General features: G+C 46.4%; 1 protein-coding gene across 1 annotated transcript in view; it reads left to right on the top strand.

The window, feature by feature from the left end:
* The first annotated feature begins 2,286 nt into the window (after positions 1-2,286).
* LOC118234354 (cell adhesion molecule 4-like) overlaps positions 2,287-21,459 on the top strand; it is a 65,265-nt gene continuing 46,092 nt past the window's right edge. Inside the window, exon 1 of the mRNA XM_035430829.1 lies at positions 2,287-2,880. Coding sequence (XP_035286720.1) covers positions 2,808-2,880 — 73 coding nt within the window. The 5' untranslated portion in view covers positions 2,287-2,807. The remainder of the gene's footprint in view (positions 2,881-21,459) is intronic.

The raw sequence follows: 21,459 nt of genomic DNA, 5'->3' as shown, positions 1-21,459 counted from the left end.
AATATCCTCTACCAACACTTTGCTTTCACATTACATTTTCAATATATGACAAATGTGTCTTATTCATTATCATTATTTTAGCTTTCCAAGTACTTAGAAGTTTTTCCACTGTACCTTTTAATGGCAACCAATCACCCCTTACCTCATTTTCGCCTCCACCAATAGAATTGGCAGTTAAATCAGTGACGTTCTGAACTGATGCTGTGATGAGTGATATAAAAACCTGTGAAGTGTACACACTGTACTGGTAGAGCGTGTTCATCATCAGCCAAGACACTGTTGGCAGTTTTTTAGTAGGCTTTTCCTGTTCTGTGCTCAGGAGCCAGAGCAGAAAAAGGAAGGCAAATTGGCCGATTTAGAATAAAACCTAGTTTATTGAGGGGGGGGGGGGGGGGGGGGGGGGGGAGGGGGTACTTTGACATGGCCTCGGAGTGTTTCGACAACACTTGTGCCAATGCCCAAAACGGGCACCCATTGGTGCGCTTCTTCAGTGAGGTGTCCAGGAAACAGGAAGCGGGTCATGCTTCTCCCCGGGACCTTTTTGACGTTACACCGCTCAGACTGCAGTCTAACCCAGTGGTCTCCAACCCTGGTCCCGGAGAGCTACAGGGTCTGCTGGTTCTCATAGTGACTCTGCACTTCATGAATCAATTACAGCAGTTGATTACACAGTTAACTCAACTCACCTGGTGTCTTGTGTCTCAATTGAGTGTTGATTTTATGGTTAAAACAAAAACCAGCAGACCCTGTAGTTCTCCAGGACCAGGGTTGGAGACCGCTGGTCTAAGCATTGCAGCCAGAGCCGAACGTTGGTGTGCTACAGCATGAGCGCACCCCTCTCACCCAGCGAAGAAGGCCAAAGGGCCCGTGGGCGTGGCGCAGAGGTAAAACGAAAGACAGCAGACACTTTGCTTTTCGAGACCTGTTCCTATGCCTGGTACAGCCTGTTCCAGCCCATGGAAAAAGCACTATCTGTGTAATAAATATTCTTGTAGCAAATATAAATTTTGTCTCCAGTTTTGCGTTCATCATATCATTATTAATGTTCATTGAACCCTGGCAACAGACTGAGGAAAATCTGATAAATCAAAAAGATGGAAAACAAGGCAATGGCAAGGCCTGTTTAAATAACTCTGTATTTGTGTAATGTTCTCAAAATGCTTGAAATTCATTAACGTGTAAGAAACAGTAATTTTACCACATCACTGACCAAAACCCCAAGTGTTCAAGATGTTTGTAATATGCATGTCACTGCACTGCATCTCACTGTGTGAAATGTCTAAATCTGAGATATCCTCTGACTTCACCAGTGTTTGCACTACAACTGTAAATTCAGTTTCTGAACACTAATGAGCTGCCAATGGTTCTTAATGAGACAGATTTCACATCTAATGAGGAATGATTCACCCCAAATAGATATTAAGTAATTATTTTTACATTATGAAAACAAATAGCATATTCATGTTACCAAGAGTTCATAGTCAATATTAATTTCAGGGCTTTAAACCAGTTGTCAGACAATATTTCATTTTCTTTAATGAGCTCTATGGCAATTATACCTTTAAAAATAAGTGGGCTTTTTAAAAATGATTCATTGATAGTCTGAAAGGTAAAATAACTTGGTTCCTGCTGATTTTGTGAACTTGATCACTGAACAAACAAATATTTCTGTAAAATGAAGCGCTGGAAGACAAAGCATATATGAATTAAAATCTATGAATGCTTATTCACTGACTGTTAAAAAAATCTAAATTCAAAAGGAGGAACCAGCAGAATTCTGGACCCGGTTTGACGGGCAGGGGTTCCTGATTCCAGCCCCAAAGACCCACACGGTTTCCGTTTTCACATTAAAACCAACAATAAATTAAATTCCAATAGATTATTGTTAGATGAGTTAACTACTCAGCCTCGATTAGGCACTGAGTAATAATGTGAACCTGCGGACCTTTCGGCTCTCTGGGACCAGTGTTGATGAGCCCAGGTTGAGCGGGTGAGATGGAAGGTTGATTTATCTGTTGAACTGTGCTCGCATCCCAAGTCCAGAATTCCCCATGTAATGTGAACCGTTATGCATGTCAGGAACGTTGTTTGCATATCGTGACGCTAGCTTTCTGAAAAACTTTAAAAACGCGAGGATTTAAGTAGTGGATATTATTTTAAACTGCATCCTCGCAGGCAAAGGCATACTGTTTTTCTCTTCGCTTGTGATTCTAGCTATGCTCTGATGGAGACAGTTCCCTTCCGTACCAATTAACATTCGTGAGGAAATTGTGATGAGTGTGGGTAGAGAGAACGAGACACAGTCGCCCTCTTAATAACTCTTGAATTTTTGATTTATGAATATAACTAAACACAGCGCATATTACTTTGTGTATATACCATTAAGGGACCGACAGGTCTGATAAATCGTAATTAGAAGTAAGCGACGAAATTAATGGAAGCCAGCAGTAGAATTTAAGTACTTCCCTTTAAATTGGCACCTAAATCCAGCCATTTATTTCACGCTATCCACGCCTCTATTCGCACACAGCTAGACACCACTGGCCGAAATCTCATACCCGAAGCCCTCCCCCTTCTAGCGTTTTAAAGTAACATTCTAAAGTAGGAGAGAAACCCAGCAGAACCTTTAATTTGCTTTCAGTTAAGTCAGTTATTGTACATGCGCGTGCGAATATTAGTATGTAATTGACAAGGAATCGAGAGTCCTGGATTTTAAACAGGCGACGTAGACTGAATACATAGGTGAACCGCTCAGTGCCCGTTATTCTGTTCCGAAGAGGAGAAACAGGCAATACATATTTGCGATAATGGCATTATTCACCGTATGGAACTACTACGCTTCGCTTTCCGTCGTTTTTCTGCTGATCTTTGCCCGCACAGGTAAGAATCTCAAATGAAAATACCATGCATGCTTGATATTTTAAGTGACACTTGTCAATCGTTCGAAACGAACTTAGCATGATGTACAGTATTTTAGCCCCTTCTAGCATTGTGCAATTCGGCTGTGTGAAAAGTCCTTGTGAATGTGAACAATGTATGTATAGATCTGTCCCGAACGTGCAGATGGTAGTACGTCATGCAATAGAGCGCGAGAAAGATTTTTTTGTGAACGGTTTGGGTTCTGGCGCAATACGTTCTCTCAGTTTTTTCCACACTCAGTTCCCCATGTGTTTGTTGACCTTTCATCAATGTAGGCGTATCACGCCACACAACTATCCATTCTTTCACCTCTGCGCGGTTCTTGCTCTTAATGTGCCTAGTGATGCTATAATATAGTGCGTGCACGCAAGGTTGGGTGCCGAAGTTGTTTGTGTGTCCGTGTAACTGTCAGTGTGTGCATGTGCGTGAACTGTGAGACGACCAAGTTTGTGACCGCGTCAGTGCAGGCACATTCGCTGTGACAGCCTGCTGAATTAGCTATCCTGCTCCGTCAATTTTTCATGCATATGCACGGGGGTTAATTAGTTTGTGTGCGAGTGCCTCCCCTGTCACAGTGTGTTTGTGTGTGCACTGCAGTGGCACTATGGTGGCAATGATGTCATTAGTGTGTGTGTGTGTGCGTGCGTGCGCGTGTCTCTCTATTTGACATCATGGCGTGATTGAGGAATACCAGCAAGGTTAAGAGTGGATAACCTATAGATTCACCGCAACATAAATCAGCGCTGGAGTGACGCGGTTGGTGCTGCGGGGGGCGCTCTTTCCACGCGGCTCCGCGGTCGGGGCGTTTGAATCGGGCTTTGTCTCCGTGCCTTTCTTCCTTCGGGGGTTGTTCCCGGGTTCTCTGCTCTGCCCGGCGTGTGAATGTGCGCGCCCCAGCGATTGAGTGACACCTCAGTCCCCAGTCGGGGCGTGGCTCTCCTGCACCCTCTGCCTGTGTGCTGTGCCCCTCCGGCTCCCCCACGACTCTGCCACTGTTAATGGATGCTAAGCAAATACAATTCAAATTAAAATTGATGACACAATGTCTCGATATCGAGGCTTCTCTGTAGCTTCTCAGCTAAGGCATTTGTCATTATTAAACTGGCACTCCCGAAGGTATGTACGCAGCCTGACCTGATCATTGTTGAAATCACAGGGAAGCCTGGGGGTGCTCAGCCCTCTGTCCGAAAAGTGCCCTGCGCCCCCTCAGAATAAATCATATCACAACCCCCCCCCCCCCCACCCCCCTCAAGTTGGCAATCATAATCTCTGACCGTCCCTCCCCCTTCCCCAAAATAAAAACTGTAACTCCAACCTTAGACCAGATGATTCCAGTGGCAGCAGTGACAGTGTCGAGGAGGATGACGCCCAGCTGGCCTTGGCGTCGCCCAGAGAGGGAGGGCGCCATTCAGCAGGATGTTCCCCCGAACTTCTTGCACGATCGGCGACTGTGGCGGTTGACTCAAGCACAGGACAGAGGATGTGTGTGTGCGCTTGTGTGTTCACCCGGTGGGCATTGCCATGATGGCATGTGCTAACACACACGACCGAGGGAATAGCCATTTTGACAATAGCAGAAAAGTAGGAGGCAGAGCGCTCCAGATATCCACGCCAGTCCAGCCCGACAGTTAGTGTGCTCATGTTGGGAGGGAGGGATTTTCTAGTGCCCCCAAACCACGCTACAAGTTAATGGACTTTACATGCAATATTGCACTATAGAAATGCCAAATAAGAAAGGGAATACAGGGAGACTCTTAGAGAAATGGAATGGAATATATTTTAAAATATATCTAGAAATGCACTGCTGTGAAATATATTTATTGTAGTAATATATTTTCCATAAAAGTCCATATATTCGCAGTGTGTTGCAGCATAATGCATGTCCTCAAAGCAAGCCTCTCTGTCCTTTACTGTACATTACATTTGGCAGACGCTTTTATCCAAAGCGACGTACAGTAAGTGCATACCGAAGGTCATTGGAAAACGCAGGTTTGATAAAATACAATACTCATTTTTTATTCATAGCCACGAACACGTTGTGTCCAGTTCACACAGTGAACATTACTCTCCGACTGTCCTGAGACCGGGGGTCTGGCTCAGCTTTTTTGGGGGGTGCGGGGTGCTCCGCCTGAGTGAGTGAGGACAGGGGGGCAGGGCTGCAGCCGCTGGAACACTAGCACCCGCCTCGGAGGCTATTTGCCCCCCCCCCCCCCCGATTATCGTCCCTCAGTAGCTCATAATAACAGTTTATTCACTCAGATGCGTTGTGTAGCGTCTGTCCCGTTTGTTCTCATCTCCGTGCGATTCGTCACGGTGCCGTCTTCTCCATGCGCGCGCTTCTCGGGGCTCTGTCGACAGATTGTCACGCCAAAACAAACAAAAAAAAGAAATGGGCCCTGATTGAAAGAGGCGTGGGACAGAAGCGGAGAGGGGAGGTAATGGGTGTAACGTCGGCCCCGGTGCCATTTAGATGGTAAGAGTTCACGAAACGAGGGGAGACTGACAATAAGGTGTGGGACCGAAAGAGAGAGAGAGAGAGAGAGAGAGAGAGGGGAGGGTGTGGTGCGAGGTGAACGTTCTATCAGCCAGTCCATCAATGTTTAATTTTTTTTTACGCAGCCGCAAACAGCCAGGCTGCCACCAGAGGTTTAACGTCTCAAGTCACGCAAACATCACACGGGCTGTCCTGTGGGGACACCTTGCATACCGTAATACAGATAGACGAATTTCCCGTTGAAGGGACGAGTGGGGAAAAAACCCCTCCTCGAAACCAGGAACGAAGACTTGGCGAGTCTTAGCGAGCCGAACCCGTTCATCCACGTGCGCTGAGACCGTACTGTAAGGGCCCGGACTTATGAGGACGGCAGACGCTAACGAATCGCAGCGCTAACGATTCGCAGCGCTATCGGGCATTGGCTGAGATAGCGCTGAATCGGGGGAAAGCGGGCCCAGCATGGCCCCTGGGAGCTTGGCCTCTGAGTCTGTGGCGGGCGCTCGGAGACGCAGGCTGATGTTTAAGAGGGCGTGGGGGGGGGGGGGGGTTGGACACTCCAGTCCCCGGGGGGGTGGGAGGGGGTCGTGCTGTCCACAGCGTTTCGTCCCGTTGGCTGCTGATTTGAAAGGAAACCGGAAGGAAAGTGTGGAAAACGCTGCGGCCTCCCTGGATTTTAGTTTGGCAGCACCCCGGGTGTACCATCCCAGTGTCAACGTTCCTGGTACAGATATGCGGGGAAGGAGATATAGGTACGTTGGTACTATCCAGCTGAAAGGGGGGGGGAGGGGGGGTTATGAGGAATGGAGAGAAGAGAGAGTGGAGAAGAGCCCACAGACCCCTGAAGTACTCGCTGAAAGATAGTGCAGTAGGAGCCTGATAGCTGTGGAAAATAAAAATCCAGCCTACGCCATGGGACACAAAAGAAGCTCAGCAGCAGGAAACCATGCCAGCATAGCCACGGGTGAAATGCACACACTACAGGGAAATGGGCTTTTTTTTTTCCAACAGTGAAGCGGATTAAAGAAACAAAAGTTTTTACTCTGGATTTCCCATACTCAAATGAATCTCCCAGATCTGTGTGCGTCAAAGCTAAGCGTTGCTTAATTTCAGGGACCCGCACTTGCCCGTTGTGTGTGTGTGTATCTGTGGGATGGGGGGGGGGGAAGACTGCGCTGGTACGACCGCACCAGCCAATTCGGCTTCGGTGGGGAAATTTTAATGTCGGCTTGTTGCGGAGATATTAGCGGGCAAAATATTCATTCCAATTTGATACCAACCTGCTAAGTGCCCTGTTGCGTAGGCCCTATCTCTTAAAGGGGGGGGGGGGGGGGGGGGGGGGGGTGAGCTAATGTAGCATGGTGCTGACACTTGTATTAAGAGTCATTACGCTGGATCAAGCACCGTTAAATCTTCCGCGGCTTGATTAGTTGAAGGAGTCGTTGGAACGTTTAGCTCAAAGGACTGAATCCTCCATAGAGCACGGAGCAGCACTGAGGGCATGTAATTGCTGCATTAAAAAAAACCGAAATCAGGTTTTTTTCAGTTTTTTTTGTGGGGTGGAGGTAAGGGTAGGGCCATGATGGGCAGCTAATGGGGCGAGACCTCAAGGCTTCCGCACAACGAAAATTGGGGGAGCGGAGAAAGAGGGAAGGAGTGGTCGGGCCGGAGTAAAAAAAAAAGTGGTTTGAAGAAAAGGTGAAAGAAAAGTCAGAAGAAGTAACAGAAACGGATGAGTCAGCGGGAGCTGGGTGGGACCCGCGCCGTTAAATAGCCTAACAATAATGGAAACGGTACAGAAAATTATTAAAGCGGCCCGCGATGACTGGGTGTCCTTCTGCGAAAGGGCGACTGTCGTGCCTGGCCACCGAAAATGAGTGCGAAAGTAAAAAACCTTATCTGTGCAGACTCGGCTAAGCGGAGGGTCAGAGCGGTGCAGGTCGGGCCCGCATTAAAGCCGAGGAAATTGATCAATGATAGTCCATCAATGTCAAAATCCTGGCGGTTATAATGGCCCGGAGCGTGGGACGCGTAACGGGGGATGATCTATTACCCGGGCCGATGATTTGTTGATGTAATGCCGCACTTGATCACTGAAGCGATGCGGTGTAATGAAGTCACTCTGCCCGTGGAGACTGAGGAAACGAGCCTTTAATGTGGCTCAGTGCGTTGTCATGGGACAGTAGGTAGTGTTTATTAATTAACTGTTTAATGTGATCCGGGTTTCCCGGTAGCCGGCGTATAGTAGCTAGTTAAAGACCCTTCCTGAGCCCAATAAATTGAGTGCAGTGCTATAAATACACAAAAAAAATCTGAAGAGAAATTGCGTGTCACAGCAGTGGCTGTTAGACGGAATTTAAGTGGTGACGTTACTGTGGATACCGATCGTATGAAATGACTTGTGGTTTTGGCAGTTGTGCAAAAAGACACAAATGCAGTCGGCGTACCTTGAAGCAAGGTTCTCGCTTTAATTGCATCCTTGAAAAACCCAGCTGTTGAAGCCGTATGTAAAATGTACGGCGTGTAAGTCACCTTCGGCGGTGTAGATTTAGTAGGCGAGGAAAACAAAGTGTTAAGACGGGCAGACAGTGTTTTATTGTGTATGTAAGACATTCAGAAGTGAGTGTCACACTTGTGACATACAGTATGCGGAGACGTGGAGTGTATTCTAGATACCAGGTAAATACTTGAAGTCCCTTTTTGGCATGGGGACAAGCAGTTAATGAACAAAATGTTTAAAAAGGGCAAATGGTAACATATAGAGTACATACACATGACCATTCTTCACTGTTCATTCATTTTTAACTCTGAACATGATTTTTTTGGATTATATTTGTTGTTGTCCATGTCAGTAGAATATGACTGCAATATGACTGAAAGCAATGTAGCAACAGCACATTGGATCTTTTGGATCTCAGTGTCTGGTGCCATGCTACCTGATCCAATCTCGTATTGGTTTACAACACTTGAACCAGGCCCCAGTGTGCCATTAAGTGATACTCTACTTGTAAGATTAGTGCGTGTGCGATTTGTTCAGAGTGTGTTTTTTACGTGCGTTATTTCTGGTTTAATCTTGGCCAGCCGACGACACAACACAGGTACATATTAGCATAAAACCTTGAGAGATACAGTAGGGGTTGGGGAGAGAGGGGGGTGGGGGGGATCCTTTGGAAGCCATCGTTATTGGGAAAGAATAATCTGTTTCCAATTCATAAGGTCACACTGAGTCATTGTGTCGCAGCCAAATAAAGGCAGCGGTTTGCCTCAGCTGAAAATCGAAGAGCAACATCGGGTCTGTGCATGAATGGGAGCTCTCACAGGGCTTTCTGAGGGGTCATTTTTATGTTCCCAGGGTCCTATGTTCCCCAGATTTATATGGCACATAATGGGAACATGACAAAGGGTCTCGTGTTCCCCAGCTCTACATGAAATCTTATCTGTATTCAGTAGATAGAGACAGAGACAGCAAATCAATGATTTTCTGTCTTACTCCAGAAAACGATGTCAGTTCGGTCTATCAGCAAACAAATGGCTCAGCTATGCTCAGAAGTCCTCAATAATAATAGCATTTTCCAAGAAATTAGGAAAAATTGTTCACAACGTTTCGTCAGGTGCAGTGACTTTTACTGCTACCACAGGGTGAATTCGTAAGTGTATGCGATGATGAGAAAACTTTCAGTTACGATGAGATATAAAACACTATTCCAAAAGCAAAATTAGACATGTTATACATCGTTAGAAAGCCGTATACTCTCACCTACTGAATAAATGAATTGTCAATCAAGACAGACTGTACTAAAAAGGGCGACAACGCCGTAAGCAACAGGTGTGGTATTACACACGGGGTCATTAGAACTTAGGACCCTGGAAACATAGGACCCTGGGAATATAGGACCCTGGAAACATAGGACCCTGGGAATATAGGACCCTGGAAACAGAGGACCCTGGGAACATAGGACCCTGGGAATATAGGACCCTGGGAACATAGGACCCTGGGAACATAGGACCCTGGGAATATAAGACCCTGGGAACATAGGACCCTGGGAATATAGGACCCTGGGAACATAGATATGCTCCCCTTTCTGAAGCACCAGGGTCCCAGTACGCATTTTCGGCTGTCCTGTAGACCCATCATGGCTGAACGACAGGGCTAGATTCCCTTAGCGGGGTTAAAAGAGTGAGGAATGCGTGCCACAGCATTTCGGCGCGCACCCGAGCTCGCGTTTTCACTTCTTGTCAGTTGGTGTTTAAAGGTTCACTGCGTCTGTATTTCACACCTAAGAGATGAAAAGATGCCGGCAGGTTCCGTCAGGCAGAAATATTTTTAACCAAGCGACGGCTTCCTTATCTGCAGTTCCCTCTTACCAGTTTGCCTCTGGAGAAAACAGGCAAACCTTCCTGATAACTGAACTGAATTGAGTGGCTGAGCAATTTATTTAGAGCTGAAGCCATTGTATCAGTGACTCCATAAATACTGTTCCACCTGTAAATGCATTATAAAGTTTAAATTATTTACCTGTGATCCCTATTTTATTGTTTTTCTAAGGGAACTATATAAAAATAAAATCCGAAAACCTGCATTCTCCTGAATGCTGCCATTGTACGAGAAGAATTAAACGATAAACAAAACAAATTATGATAATCAAAGAGCACTGTGAGACTATCAACAACTCTTTAATGATAATTAAGTAGAGATATGGTATTATTAATAATGAAACCTCGTAAAAGCTATTTCCCCCAGCAGCAAAAATAATACAATAAACAGACAAATAAATAAATTTGCCATCTAGCAGGTGCTCTTACCCAGCCAGTCAATGGTTACATTTTTTCCCACATACCATCCATTTATACAGCTGGATATTTTATGAAGTAATTCGGGTTAAGTACCTCGCTCAAGGGTACGGCAGCAGCACCCCAGCTGGGAATGATTCAAACAGCCTTTGAGTTAAGAGCCACGTTCCCTAACCGTTATATTACACTGTCGCCCGATAAAGAGGCTGTGGCTGGTTGTGCCGACTGTCAAAAAAAAAACAACAGTCTTATCGTCACGCAGTTTATAAGTCGTTGTAGAAATGTCCGCTTACCTCTCTGATTTGATCAGATTTGTGTTTTCTTGCTGCGGATCGCTTGCGTGTGTTGAGCAGGGTGCAAATAAACCGGCCTCTCTTTTTCGCCCGATGAAAATGTTGAGAAAGTGTTCCAAAATGAAGCTGGGACAATTATGTCAAGCAGAAATGTTGCTGTTTCCCGCAGCACCAGCAGTTGCCGCATTTTTAATTCGAGGCGATAGTGGGAGGTAATTAAAAGAAATTCTACAATGAGTTTGTGTACAGTTCACCAGGCGTTCTGAATGCGATGGCATGTAAAACAATCGGAAGTAAACTCAAATAGGAAAATTAAATTATTATGAGCTTACCGATAATAACGAGAAACAAGGCTCTAGAAATATTAAGGACGGCTGCAGGCAGCCTGTAATTAAGCAGCGGTATCAATTAGACATTAGGCACTTGAAACGGAGGCTGCACACTTTGCCGTTTCAATTCCTGCTGAGATAAGTACAACTTTGCCCGCAGCCATTGACACCAACACTGAAAGACTCTCACTCTCGCACGCTGAGAGTGATGTCGCAGACAAGCGCTGGAAGCTTACGATGCGGCTCGGCGAGAGCGCGGGTGGTTCGGTGACATTTTATTAACCAATATTTTTTACCCTTGTTTTTTTTTTTTTTGCTTTTATACCGCTCTCAAATGCCCACAAATGCGGCTTCTTTTCGCCCCGTGGTGTGGTCTGCTGGTCGAGCAGCGCTGCTGCCGCGTCAGCGAACCGCACCTCACGAGCAGCTGGCCCTGCTGCAGTTACGTGACATGACCAGAGGTGTCGCTGTTGTGCGATTTGACACGGACGGTCCTGGCGACTGAAACCCCCTTCCCCTCCACAGTTGATGCTTCGGCCAATCTCGCATGGCCCCTCCAGAGCTGCTGGCCAGAGCTGCCGCCGCTGACCTGGTTTTGATTCCAGGGTTTTGCTCGAATCTGCCTCCTAACTACTAACTACTGTGACCTCAAAATATGTACTGTCTGCTAAGCATACTGTCTACTGTTTAGTGCCTACGCTTTAGTGCGCGATGGGCAGTGTGCAATAAACTGTCGTACTGTGGAAGTGTCGTAAGGCATTCTGCCCATGCTCACGTGTTGTCGTTGTTATTGAAGGAAGATGAAGTAAGTGAAGCTGCGTCCTGTTTTTAAAGTGAAGCCACGAGTCATATATTTATGGGACCAACATGGCTGTTTACTTCCTGAAAAGTATGCTCCTGAATATACTCATCGACAACATATTATATATTAGATTATATTTTATATATATATATATATATATATATATATATATATATAATCCTGGGACTTTAAGTACACTACAAGCATTTTGTCTACTTGACAACTTTCTCATCCAGTGTACTCAACACATACTCAATAGTAGGCAAGTGTGCTGATTCGGACATGGCCCGGGTCACTAAACTGCTGGATCCGCCTGACGGAGCCCCCTGTAGAGCCCATATTTTCCTGCCAATTTTTCTTTTCACATCCTCCTCATCTGCACTCAGTATATATCTGCCCCCCCTCCCCCCCCCCGAATATATTTGACTTTCATTTATCTCGTTATGACTCACTGCATAATCCCTCTCTTGCGTCCCCTCCCTCTCCCTCCGTAACAAATTTTAATCTTTTCTTTTTTTGCCACGGCCATTTGTATTCCTTTTCCCTCCCAAAAGTTTGAATCGAAAGAGTGTGAGAAATGGGCAGAGTGTGGAGTCAGGGAGAGTATCGCATTAGGGAGAAGCAAAAACCGAAAACAAGCAGGAGCCACAGATTAGTCCTATAAATTTCTCTTGCGAATGTCAGTAGGTGACACAGTGGTAATTGCTTCATATTATTTAAAGACAAAGAAGACTAAATAGAGGGACGTAAAGAGCGGATAAATACCGGCTTTCAATGAAAATGAAAGATGCGTAAGTCTTTAGAAGTTTTAATTGCTGCCCCGGTACTTGCAGAGAAGTGACTGCACGTGGAGCCATTTTGAAATAGAATGATGCCCGAAAAACAGCTTTTCCCCGTGTTTCTTAAAGACTTAGAAAACAACAGGATTAATGGAGGAAAATGTCCCAGCGAATGTACAGTTGAGGCCAAAAGTTTACATACACCTTCACAACTCCAAAAATTTCATGGTACCATACATTCCCTGTGTTAAGTCAATTAGGGTATCTACTTTATTTACATAAGAGGTCATTTCAAAATAAAAGCTAAAAGACAAATTTATTTCAGCTTTTATGTACTATGTCAGATTTTCAGTGGATCAGAAGCAAAAACAAAAGCAAACAACAAAACAACAAAAACACTTTGTTGGTGTTTGGTGGGATTGCCTTTTAATTGCTTAACTTTAATCAAACGCTTGGGGTAGCCTTCCACAAGCTTCTCACAATACTTTGGTGGAATTTTTGCCCATTCCTCCTGACATAACTGGTGTAACTCACTCACCCACTGGTTTGTGGGCCTCTTTGCTCAGACACGCCTTTTCAGTTCAGTCCACAAATATTCTATGGGATTCAGGTCAGGGCTTTGTGATGGCCACTCCAATACTTTCACTTTGTTGTCTTCAAGCCATTTTGCTACAACTTTGGAGGTATGCTTAGGATAATTGTCCTGCTGGAAGACCCAGTTGCGACCAAGTTTTAACATTTTAGCCGATGTCTTGATGTGTTGCTTCAGTATTTCTAGATAATCCTCCTTCCTCATGATGCCATTTATTTTCTGAAGTGCACCAGTCCCTTTTCCAGCAATACATCCCCACAACATGATGCTGCCACCCCCATGCTTCACAGTTGGGATGGTGTTCTTCGGATTAAAAGCCTTACCCTTTTTCCTCCATACATAGCACTTATTATTATGGCCAAACAGTTCAATTTTTGTTTCATCTGACCAGAGAACACTCCTCCAAAAGGCTAGGTCTTCATCCTGGTGATCACCTGCAAACTTCATTCTGGCTTTTTTATGCCGGTCTTGGAGTAGGGGCTTCTTCCTTGCGCGACAGCCTTTCAGGCCTTGGCAGCGTAGGATTCTCTTAATGGTGGATGTAGATACTTTGGTATCTGATGCCTCCAACTTCTGCACCAGTTTCTTTGTTGTTGTCTTGGGAATCAGTTGAACCTTTCGGACCAAAGTTCGTTCAGCCCTGGAAGTTCATTTGTGCCTCCTTCCTGAATGATGCAGTGTCTGTGTGGTCCCATTATTTTTCTGAGGTCTTGGCTGAGTTGCTTGGATTTTCCCATGGTATCAAGGGCATAAAGGCAGTGGCTCTAAATGTAGGCCCTTAGATACAGCCACAGGTCTATTTAAATCTGTCTCTAATCGATTGTTTTAAAATGATCTCTGATGTGAACAAAGCAGATGCCCTAACTGACTTGCCGAAAGAAATGTATGGTACCATGAAATGTGCGAAGTTGTGAAAAACTGAGATTTAATATCTTTAGCTGAGGTGTATGTAAACTCTTGGCCTCAACTGTATGATATATATACACACACACACACGCACACTGTGAGGACATTATTATTTTCCATTCCCGGAGCCAGCAATTAGCACTATCTGGGCTGGTGGCTGGTATTAGGGTGCTTAGCCACTGTGGATACAGCCTAAGGTCTGGTATTGAATGTGGCCAGCAGTGTGCATAATTGGCTGTAGCGTCACCCAAGGAGAAACGAGCGTGTCCAGCGGTTATGACTGTGTGTTCCAAAACTGAGAGAACAGAGGAAAGAGCATTAAAAAAAAACAAACAAACTGTAGAAAGTGCTAACTGTGACGTCCATCTGCACCAAATTGCTTCACACATCCCAACTGCTCATTATTTTACAGTGCAGCACAGATAGCTCCCCTCTCAACCGAAGGTCATTCCGGAGCGTGCCAAGTCGTGACTCATCATCATCATCATCATCATGGTCGTCATCATCATCGAATGCGCGGCCGTTCCAGTTCGCTCTCGGTCGGGGTTCTGTCAGAACGCCCCTGTGTGCCAAAGCGCAACGTGTCGCCCTGAGCCTGTTGATCCAGCTCCAAGCGGCCATACGCACGTTAGTCTCACGGGCCTTACGACTCAGGAGCTCGCCGTGTGGCGGGCGCAGACCGGAGGGAACCGGTTCCTGCGGCCGCACGGGAGAGATGGAGATGGCGGGACACGTGCATGTGTGGAGAGAGGGGGCTGCCCTTGTTTGGTCGCGTGCAGAACTCATCTGAAAGTGCCATAGCTGCTGGAGTGAGACTGTGGGCCAGGGCACTCTGAAGTGTCTTGTGCCCTTGGTTACTGATATTGCCCTCAGCCTACTATTTCAGGTTTTCCCCAGCTTTGTGTAACAGACACATACACACACACACACACACACACACACATGCTTATATACACACACACACGCGCGCGCTCACATGACACGGCCATCATACACACACACAAAAAAAAAGATACACACACACACACACGTTCAGATAATCCAGGGGTGTGGTTTTCAATGGTCAATCACTTGAATTAATGTATCCACATTCAGCTAAATGCCACTGTTTCAAACAAATCAACAACTATTCAGATCGCACCGCTCGACGCCAACAGTAAACGATCCTCCAAAAAGGAAAGCTTTGGAGCCGGAGGACCAGCGCCCCCATAGTGCATTGCTTCATCTTACATCGGCCAAAATTGCGTCTGCAATTTTGAAATGAAAATCAAATGTGACAGATTATAAATTTACCATTTACCAATCTGTTCATTTTGAGTTAGTTTTCTTCCAGCAGGGAGTCCTTTAATTAAAAAATACAAGCTTATCTTCTCGAAACCTGCTTTACCTTTCAAATTCAATATTGGCTCCTTTCCATGATCTAATTGACAATTTGCCAAAACAGTTGCTACAAATGCAATCTTCATAGAGCTTGGATACGAATGTATTGGCCTTCTCCTCCACACAGTATAACTTAGGTCATCAATCGTGACATCACATAAATCTGTAACCGGCATCATGGTGTAGTTTTCGTGGCAGTGTCAAAAACGCTAAAATAAAAATAACAACAAATTACACCAGTGGACCGTGTTAAATTGAATTGATATACAGAAGTGGAAAATGGAATGCATTTTTTTTTTTCTGTGATCATCCTTTTCCTGCAAATGTTCCTTGTTTTGGTTCCTTAGCTTATTCTGTTGTTCTTGCCCTTCCCTGTTTGTCACCTCTATTTTGCATTCTGTTTTCTATTGTCTCACCCCCGCCCCCCCCCCCCCCCCCCCCCCCCCACCACCAAGTTTCTCTCATTCAGCGTGTATTCAGTGGAGTGTGTAGTAATTTGAAACGGTCATAAGAAATAATTGTTCTCCCGAGCTGTAAATGACTTCACTGTGACTCAAACTCAAAATTCACAACAGAGTTTATATCATTACACTTTCTCATTTCTTCATAATCACGTTCTCTCGCTCTCTCTCTCTTTCTCTCTCTCTCTCTCTCTCTCTCTGTCTGTCTGTCTGTAATTCTTCTTGCTCTCCTCTCCTCTCCTCTTGTCCCTTGTCTCTCCCTGAACAATTACTGTTGTAGATTAGAAGCGTAGATGGCTAAATGCAGTGACAATGCATTTGTTTTTCTGTGAGCGTTTTTTTAAATCTTGGAAGTATTTGCGTGAATTATCTCAACTCGAGTGTACTGGGTAAGCACCAGATGGCGTAATGGGTATGTTACGACCCCTGTCGTATGTTTGTGTTTACATTTTGTCTCCGCGCGTGCGTTTCGTGTTTCGTCATCTGATTGGTCGTTTTCCGTCTTCGGTTACTCGGCTTGAAAAAGCCGCCGTTTGTCCCCAGTGGAGACGAGCTCTTTGCACTCGCGGTTGGCGGGTTGTTCACACTGATTGCTTTGCTTGACTTTGCATATTTAAACCCTGTTTTTGTTTGACTCTGATTCCCGTCTAGCCCTCCTCGTTTGTTTGCTGATTCGATCTCGGTTATGACCACTGACCTGTTCCCTTCGACTCCTATTCTTGCCTCAGCCCTTGTAGTTTGTTTGCCCCGTTGTTTTTGTGTTTCTGACCATTCGCTCTCGTATTCGATTCCGATCCTGGCCTAGCCCCTCCGCTTTGTTCGCTGTTTGGGTTTTGTGTTTGACCATTCGCTCGTTCTTGACCTCTTCTCTCGTTTTGTCCTTCCGCCCACTGTGTAGTGCTCCGGTTGGTTAGTGTGTTCCCAGCTGGACTACAAATCCTTCCATCGGGACACAAGTTTGTTATTTTGCTTTGTTATTTTTCCTTTATTATTTTTGAAGGTACTCTGGGTGGAGATTTAACACTCTGTCGGGGCTATGCTATTCAGACTGTCGGTTTCAGACTATTGGTCATCTGTCTAAAGTTCAGCATTCAAAGCCACCCTGTGCCCAGAACCCTTTGAAGACTAGCCAGCTTACAATTAGATTTGGATAGGCAGATAGGGACCAAAATTACTCTTTGGTTTACAGTACGTTTCCCTTACCCATTTCCCACTCATTTCCCTTGAGTCTGACCCTGGACCTGGTCGTAACAGGTATGTTTAGGGATATTACATTACATTACAGGCATTTAGCAGACGCTCTTATCCAGAGCGGCTTACATTGTATCCAATTATACAGTTGGATATATACTGGCGCAATGCAGGTTAAGTACCTTGCTGAAGGGTACAACGGCATTGCCCTATCGGGGAATCGAACCTGCGACCTTCAGGTTACAAGACTAGTTCCTTACCCATTACACTACACTGCTGCCGGATATTTAGCGTGTTTCTCGCTGACGGCAGGGGGCCGCTGATCCGTAATGGCAGCGAATCACGTGTGGGGGCGGGGCTTACAGGCCGTCTCTCGCTGACGCGGGTCCTGTGCTGTGGGCAGCCGATACCTGTGCAGGGGGTGTGACTGGAGGACGGTATGATTTGCACACGCAAGGTGAGCACTTGGTTTAGCTGGCATTCCTCGTGCTGTTTATTCTGCTGGCCTTGTGTCTAGATTTATTTATAAACAGTCCTTGTGCTTTCATTCACACCGGGTTTAATTTATTAAGCTTTCTTTGGCTGGCATCCTTAAGCTCATTATTATATATGGTGCATGTCTTTCATTTTGTTCATTTCATTTCACTGTCCTTCGGTTGTGTTCGTCGGTTGGGTTCATGTTGAGCTCTGGCCAGGATGCTATCCTCGTTTCCCTGAATGCGGAAAAAAAAAGCCTGGAAATTATGTGTCTCGGTTTTTCGACTTTTTATCACGTTTTCCGAGGTCATCGGCGACGGCGCAGTCGCCCGTATCGCTCCTCCTCTCGGCAGAGATAAGTCCGGAGAGCCGGTCCAGGAGGGAGCGAGGACCAGCGATTTCACACCATTATCAGTCCAGAGCCAGGCTCCGCCCAGAGTGTGCTGATACACACTGGCTGGTCCTGCGAGACTGCCGCGCTAGAGCGAATCCTGGCACTCTCGACATCCTGGAACGTAATGATTAATCGGGGGGGGGGGGGGGGTAACAACAACAGATCCTTCTTCCTGCACTGGGTCATCAATAGTAATGGGTCAGATCACGATGTAGTTGTTCGCCGATTGTCCCTGTTTGTCCTCGCCGAATGTTTACGGTCGTGGAAGCGCGAGAACTGGAAGCACGACTGCAAAAGCCGCGCCACGTCAATTCATCATAATTATTTGCAGCGATGACACGTTGGGTTGAGAAATGAATGGATAATGTTTCCGAGAGTTTTTTTTTTCCATTGTGTAGAATTACGGAATCAAGCCGCCCCCCCCCCCCCCCCGCGCTGCTGTAATTACCCGAGCGAAGCTGTCGCCGGGAAATGAACAGAACTCGGTAAATAAGACGGAGAAAAAAAAAAAACGCTCAGAGAAATAAGGCTGGAAAAACAGTCCTCCAGTTCGAGCCTTCCGCTCCTGCTTTCAGACTGCGCTGGGGTTCCTCGGCGCCGTGGGGGGAGAGTGCTCCGAACGTAATGTTAAAATGATTAAATGTCACCTTTCGAAAATGTCAAGACGCAGCCCTTGACAGAGGTACGTCAGCCGCGCCGCCGCCTTTCAAGTGATCCAGCCGGGCGCAGCGCGCTTTTTTTTATCTGGTCGGCTCCCGGGGGCGCGAGCAGCCTGGCGGCCGCGCCGAGCCCCGGTGGAGGCAATTTGGCGCCCGTTTAGCTAGCGAGCCCGCGGCGCAGAACCCGTCTCTCGGGGCCGGGGTCGTTCGTTCCCCTGACCGCCGTCGACACCGGGTCTGGCACTGGGTCTGGCACCGGGCCTGGCACTGGGCCTGGCACTGGGCCTGACACCGGGCCTGGCACTGGGCCTGGCACCGGGCCTGACACTGGGCCTAACCCCGGGCCTGGCACCGGGCCTGGCACCGGGCCTGGCACCGGGCCTGGCACCGGGGCCGGGTGAGAGGGCCAGCACGGCGTCAGGCTCTACCGTAACCAGCCAGTCCGCCACGATCGCGTCCCCGGTGCGGAGGGGCCTCCGTGCTTCCGGCTGCGGTTACTACCGTTCAGTTTAAATACGGGGAACAATCGCCCTCTTTCCGGGGCTGGCACTGAGGCTGTGCTCGCTCCGCCCGCGTCTTTTCGCTTAGAGAGGGAGACGGTCGGTGTCGCAGTGCACGGATAGTCTTTGAGCACTCCCGTTTGTTCTCATTAACGCAGGTCTCTCTCCTCGTTTATTTATTTGTCACTGGCTCCTCGTATTCCGTGTCCGAGGTAAATATCAGAGATGGCCGCTGGCGTGAGCACTCCGTGCAGGGCCACAGCCGTCCCTGGGCCACACAGTTCAAGTTTTAGCGGTTGGTGTGATTTATGTTGGAGCACTTTTCGGGCCACCAAACCCCCAGGGCTGACTCTGGTAAATATTCCTATTTGTTTATGCACAACACTCTGCACATTTCCATATATATTTAGTGAGCTCCATGTTTGTGCCAAAAACATTTTCCTTGACTCTATGCTCCACAATTTTGAATTTCAAATGTAGTTCAGGTGCACCTGCTCACGTTTTATGAAGGTTATTTATATACATTTTGGTTTCACCATGTAGACATTACAGCATGTTTTATACATAGCCCCCCATTTCAGGGCACCATAATGTTTGGGACATATTAATGGTATGCAAATGAAAGGAGTCTTGTTTAGTACTTTGTTGCATATCCTTCGCACGCAATGACTGCTTGAAGTCTGTGACCCACACACATCACCAGGTGCTGAGTATCTTCTCTGGTGATGCTCTGCCAGGCCTGTACTGGAGCCATCTTCAGCTCCTGCTTGCTTCAGGGGCAAGTTGCATCAAGTTTTCTCTTCAACATATGAAATGCACGTTAAATTGGATTCAGATCAGGTGAATGACTCGGTCAGTCAAGAATTTTCATGTTTTTGCCTTTGAAAAACGTGTTTGTTGCTTTAGCAGTATGCCTGGGATCGTTGTCTTGCTATAGGGTGGGGCACCGTCCAATGAGTTTGGAGGATTTTTCTCGACCTTCAGCCGATAAGAAGCTTCTGTATACGTCAGAATTCATTCTGCTGCTGCTATCAGCAGTTACTTCATCACTGAAGACAAGTGAGCCAGTACCTGTGGCATCCGTACATGCTCAAGGCATAACACCCCCACCACAATGTTTCACGGATGAGGGAGGGTGCTTTGAATCTTGGGCAGTTCCTTTAGGCCTCCACACTTTGCTCTTTCCATCCCGCTGACAACAGAATCTTGGTTTCATCTGTCTGCAAGACCTTTTTTCTAGAACTCTGCAGGCTCTTTTAGGTGCTTCTTATCACACTGCGACCTGGGAATCGCGTTTTTCCAGCTAACTCATGGTTTGCACCTTACAGTGTAGCATCTGTTGTTCTGTTTGTGAAACCCTCTGCTGACAGCAATCACTGACACATCCACGCCAGCTTCTTGAAGTGTTTCTGATCTGTTGGACAGGTGTTTTGGGGTTTTTCTTCATTATGGTGAGAATTCTTCTGTCATCAACTGTAGAGGTCTTCCTTGGTCTACCAGGCCCTTTGTGATTGCTGAGCTCTCCAGTGCTCCCTAGCTTCTGAATGATGGTCCAAACAGTGATTTCAGTAAGCCTAAGGTTTGGCCTATGTCCCTGACTGTATCCTTTGCTCATAATGGTTTCTTTGACTTTCATTGGCACAGCTCTGGTCCTCATGTTGACAAACGCAAAAAAACTGACTCCAAAGGCAAATCAAAAGCCTCCATTCCAGACTCGATACTGATATCTCTTTTATACCTTCACTGAAGACGCAATTGAACACACTTGACTAATCACGCTCGACTAATATGAAAAGTGCTGTAATTTCGACATTGTGAAACTAAAATATACTGTATAAGAATACTATACTATTGAAAGCTGAGAATCTGAGTGTTTCATTACAAATCTACCATTGTGCTAAATCAAGAAATATATGTTTTTGTCCCAATCATTGTAGAGCTCACTGTATATGTAGTAAAATACAAAGGTATTAGAACCGTGACACAACTTTTGTTGTTTTTGCTCTGTTACTCCATCTGATTGGATTTGAAATAAAACAACGAATATGAGGTCACAATGCAGAATGTCAGCTTTAATTCAAGGGTATTTATATCCGTGTCGGATAGACCGTGTAGGGATTACAGCCCCTTTTCTATGCGCGTATTTCAAACTCGTGACAGCGCAGTCGTTCTGTTCTGGATTACTGTCATTCTCGCTGTCATTCGCGCGGATGTCTGCGCGCGCCGCGCGTAGCCGGGCCGCTTTTTCCACCGTCGTTTATCGCAGCGCTCCCAGACCTGTGCTACCTGTTTCGTCTCCTCTACCTCTTCTCTGTCAAAATTACCTCGATGCCTCTCCCTCGACCGTGCTGGCGGTCCGCTCCCTGCCTCTCCAGTCTCATAATGACTCCATTCGCCGTTAGCCGGGGCCATCAGACTTGTATTTTTTTTTTCAGTCCCGGCGAAGACCGAATGCAGATATTCGTGTCTCCGAAGGTTTGTTTTTTTTTTTCTCC

Source organism: Anguilla anguilla, chromosome 8, assembly GCF_013347855.1.
Source record: "Anguilla anguilla isolate fAngAng1 chromosome 8, fAngAng1.pri, whole genome shotgun sequence".
Taxonomy (NCBI): Eukaryota; Metazoa; Chordata; class Actinopteri; order Anguilliformes; family Anguillidae; genus Anguilla; species Anguilla anguilla.
The sequence above is the reverse complement of the archived record's forward strand: the minus strand, read 5'-3'. Positions and strand labels throughout refer to the sequence as shown.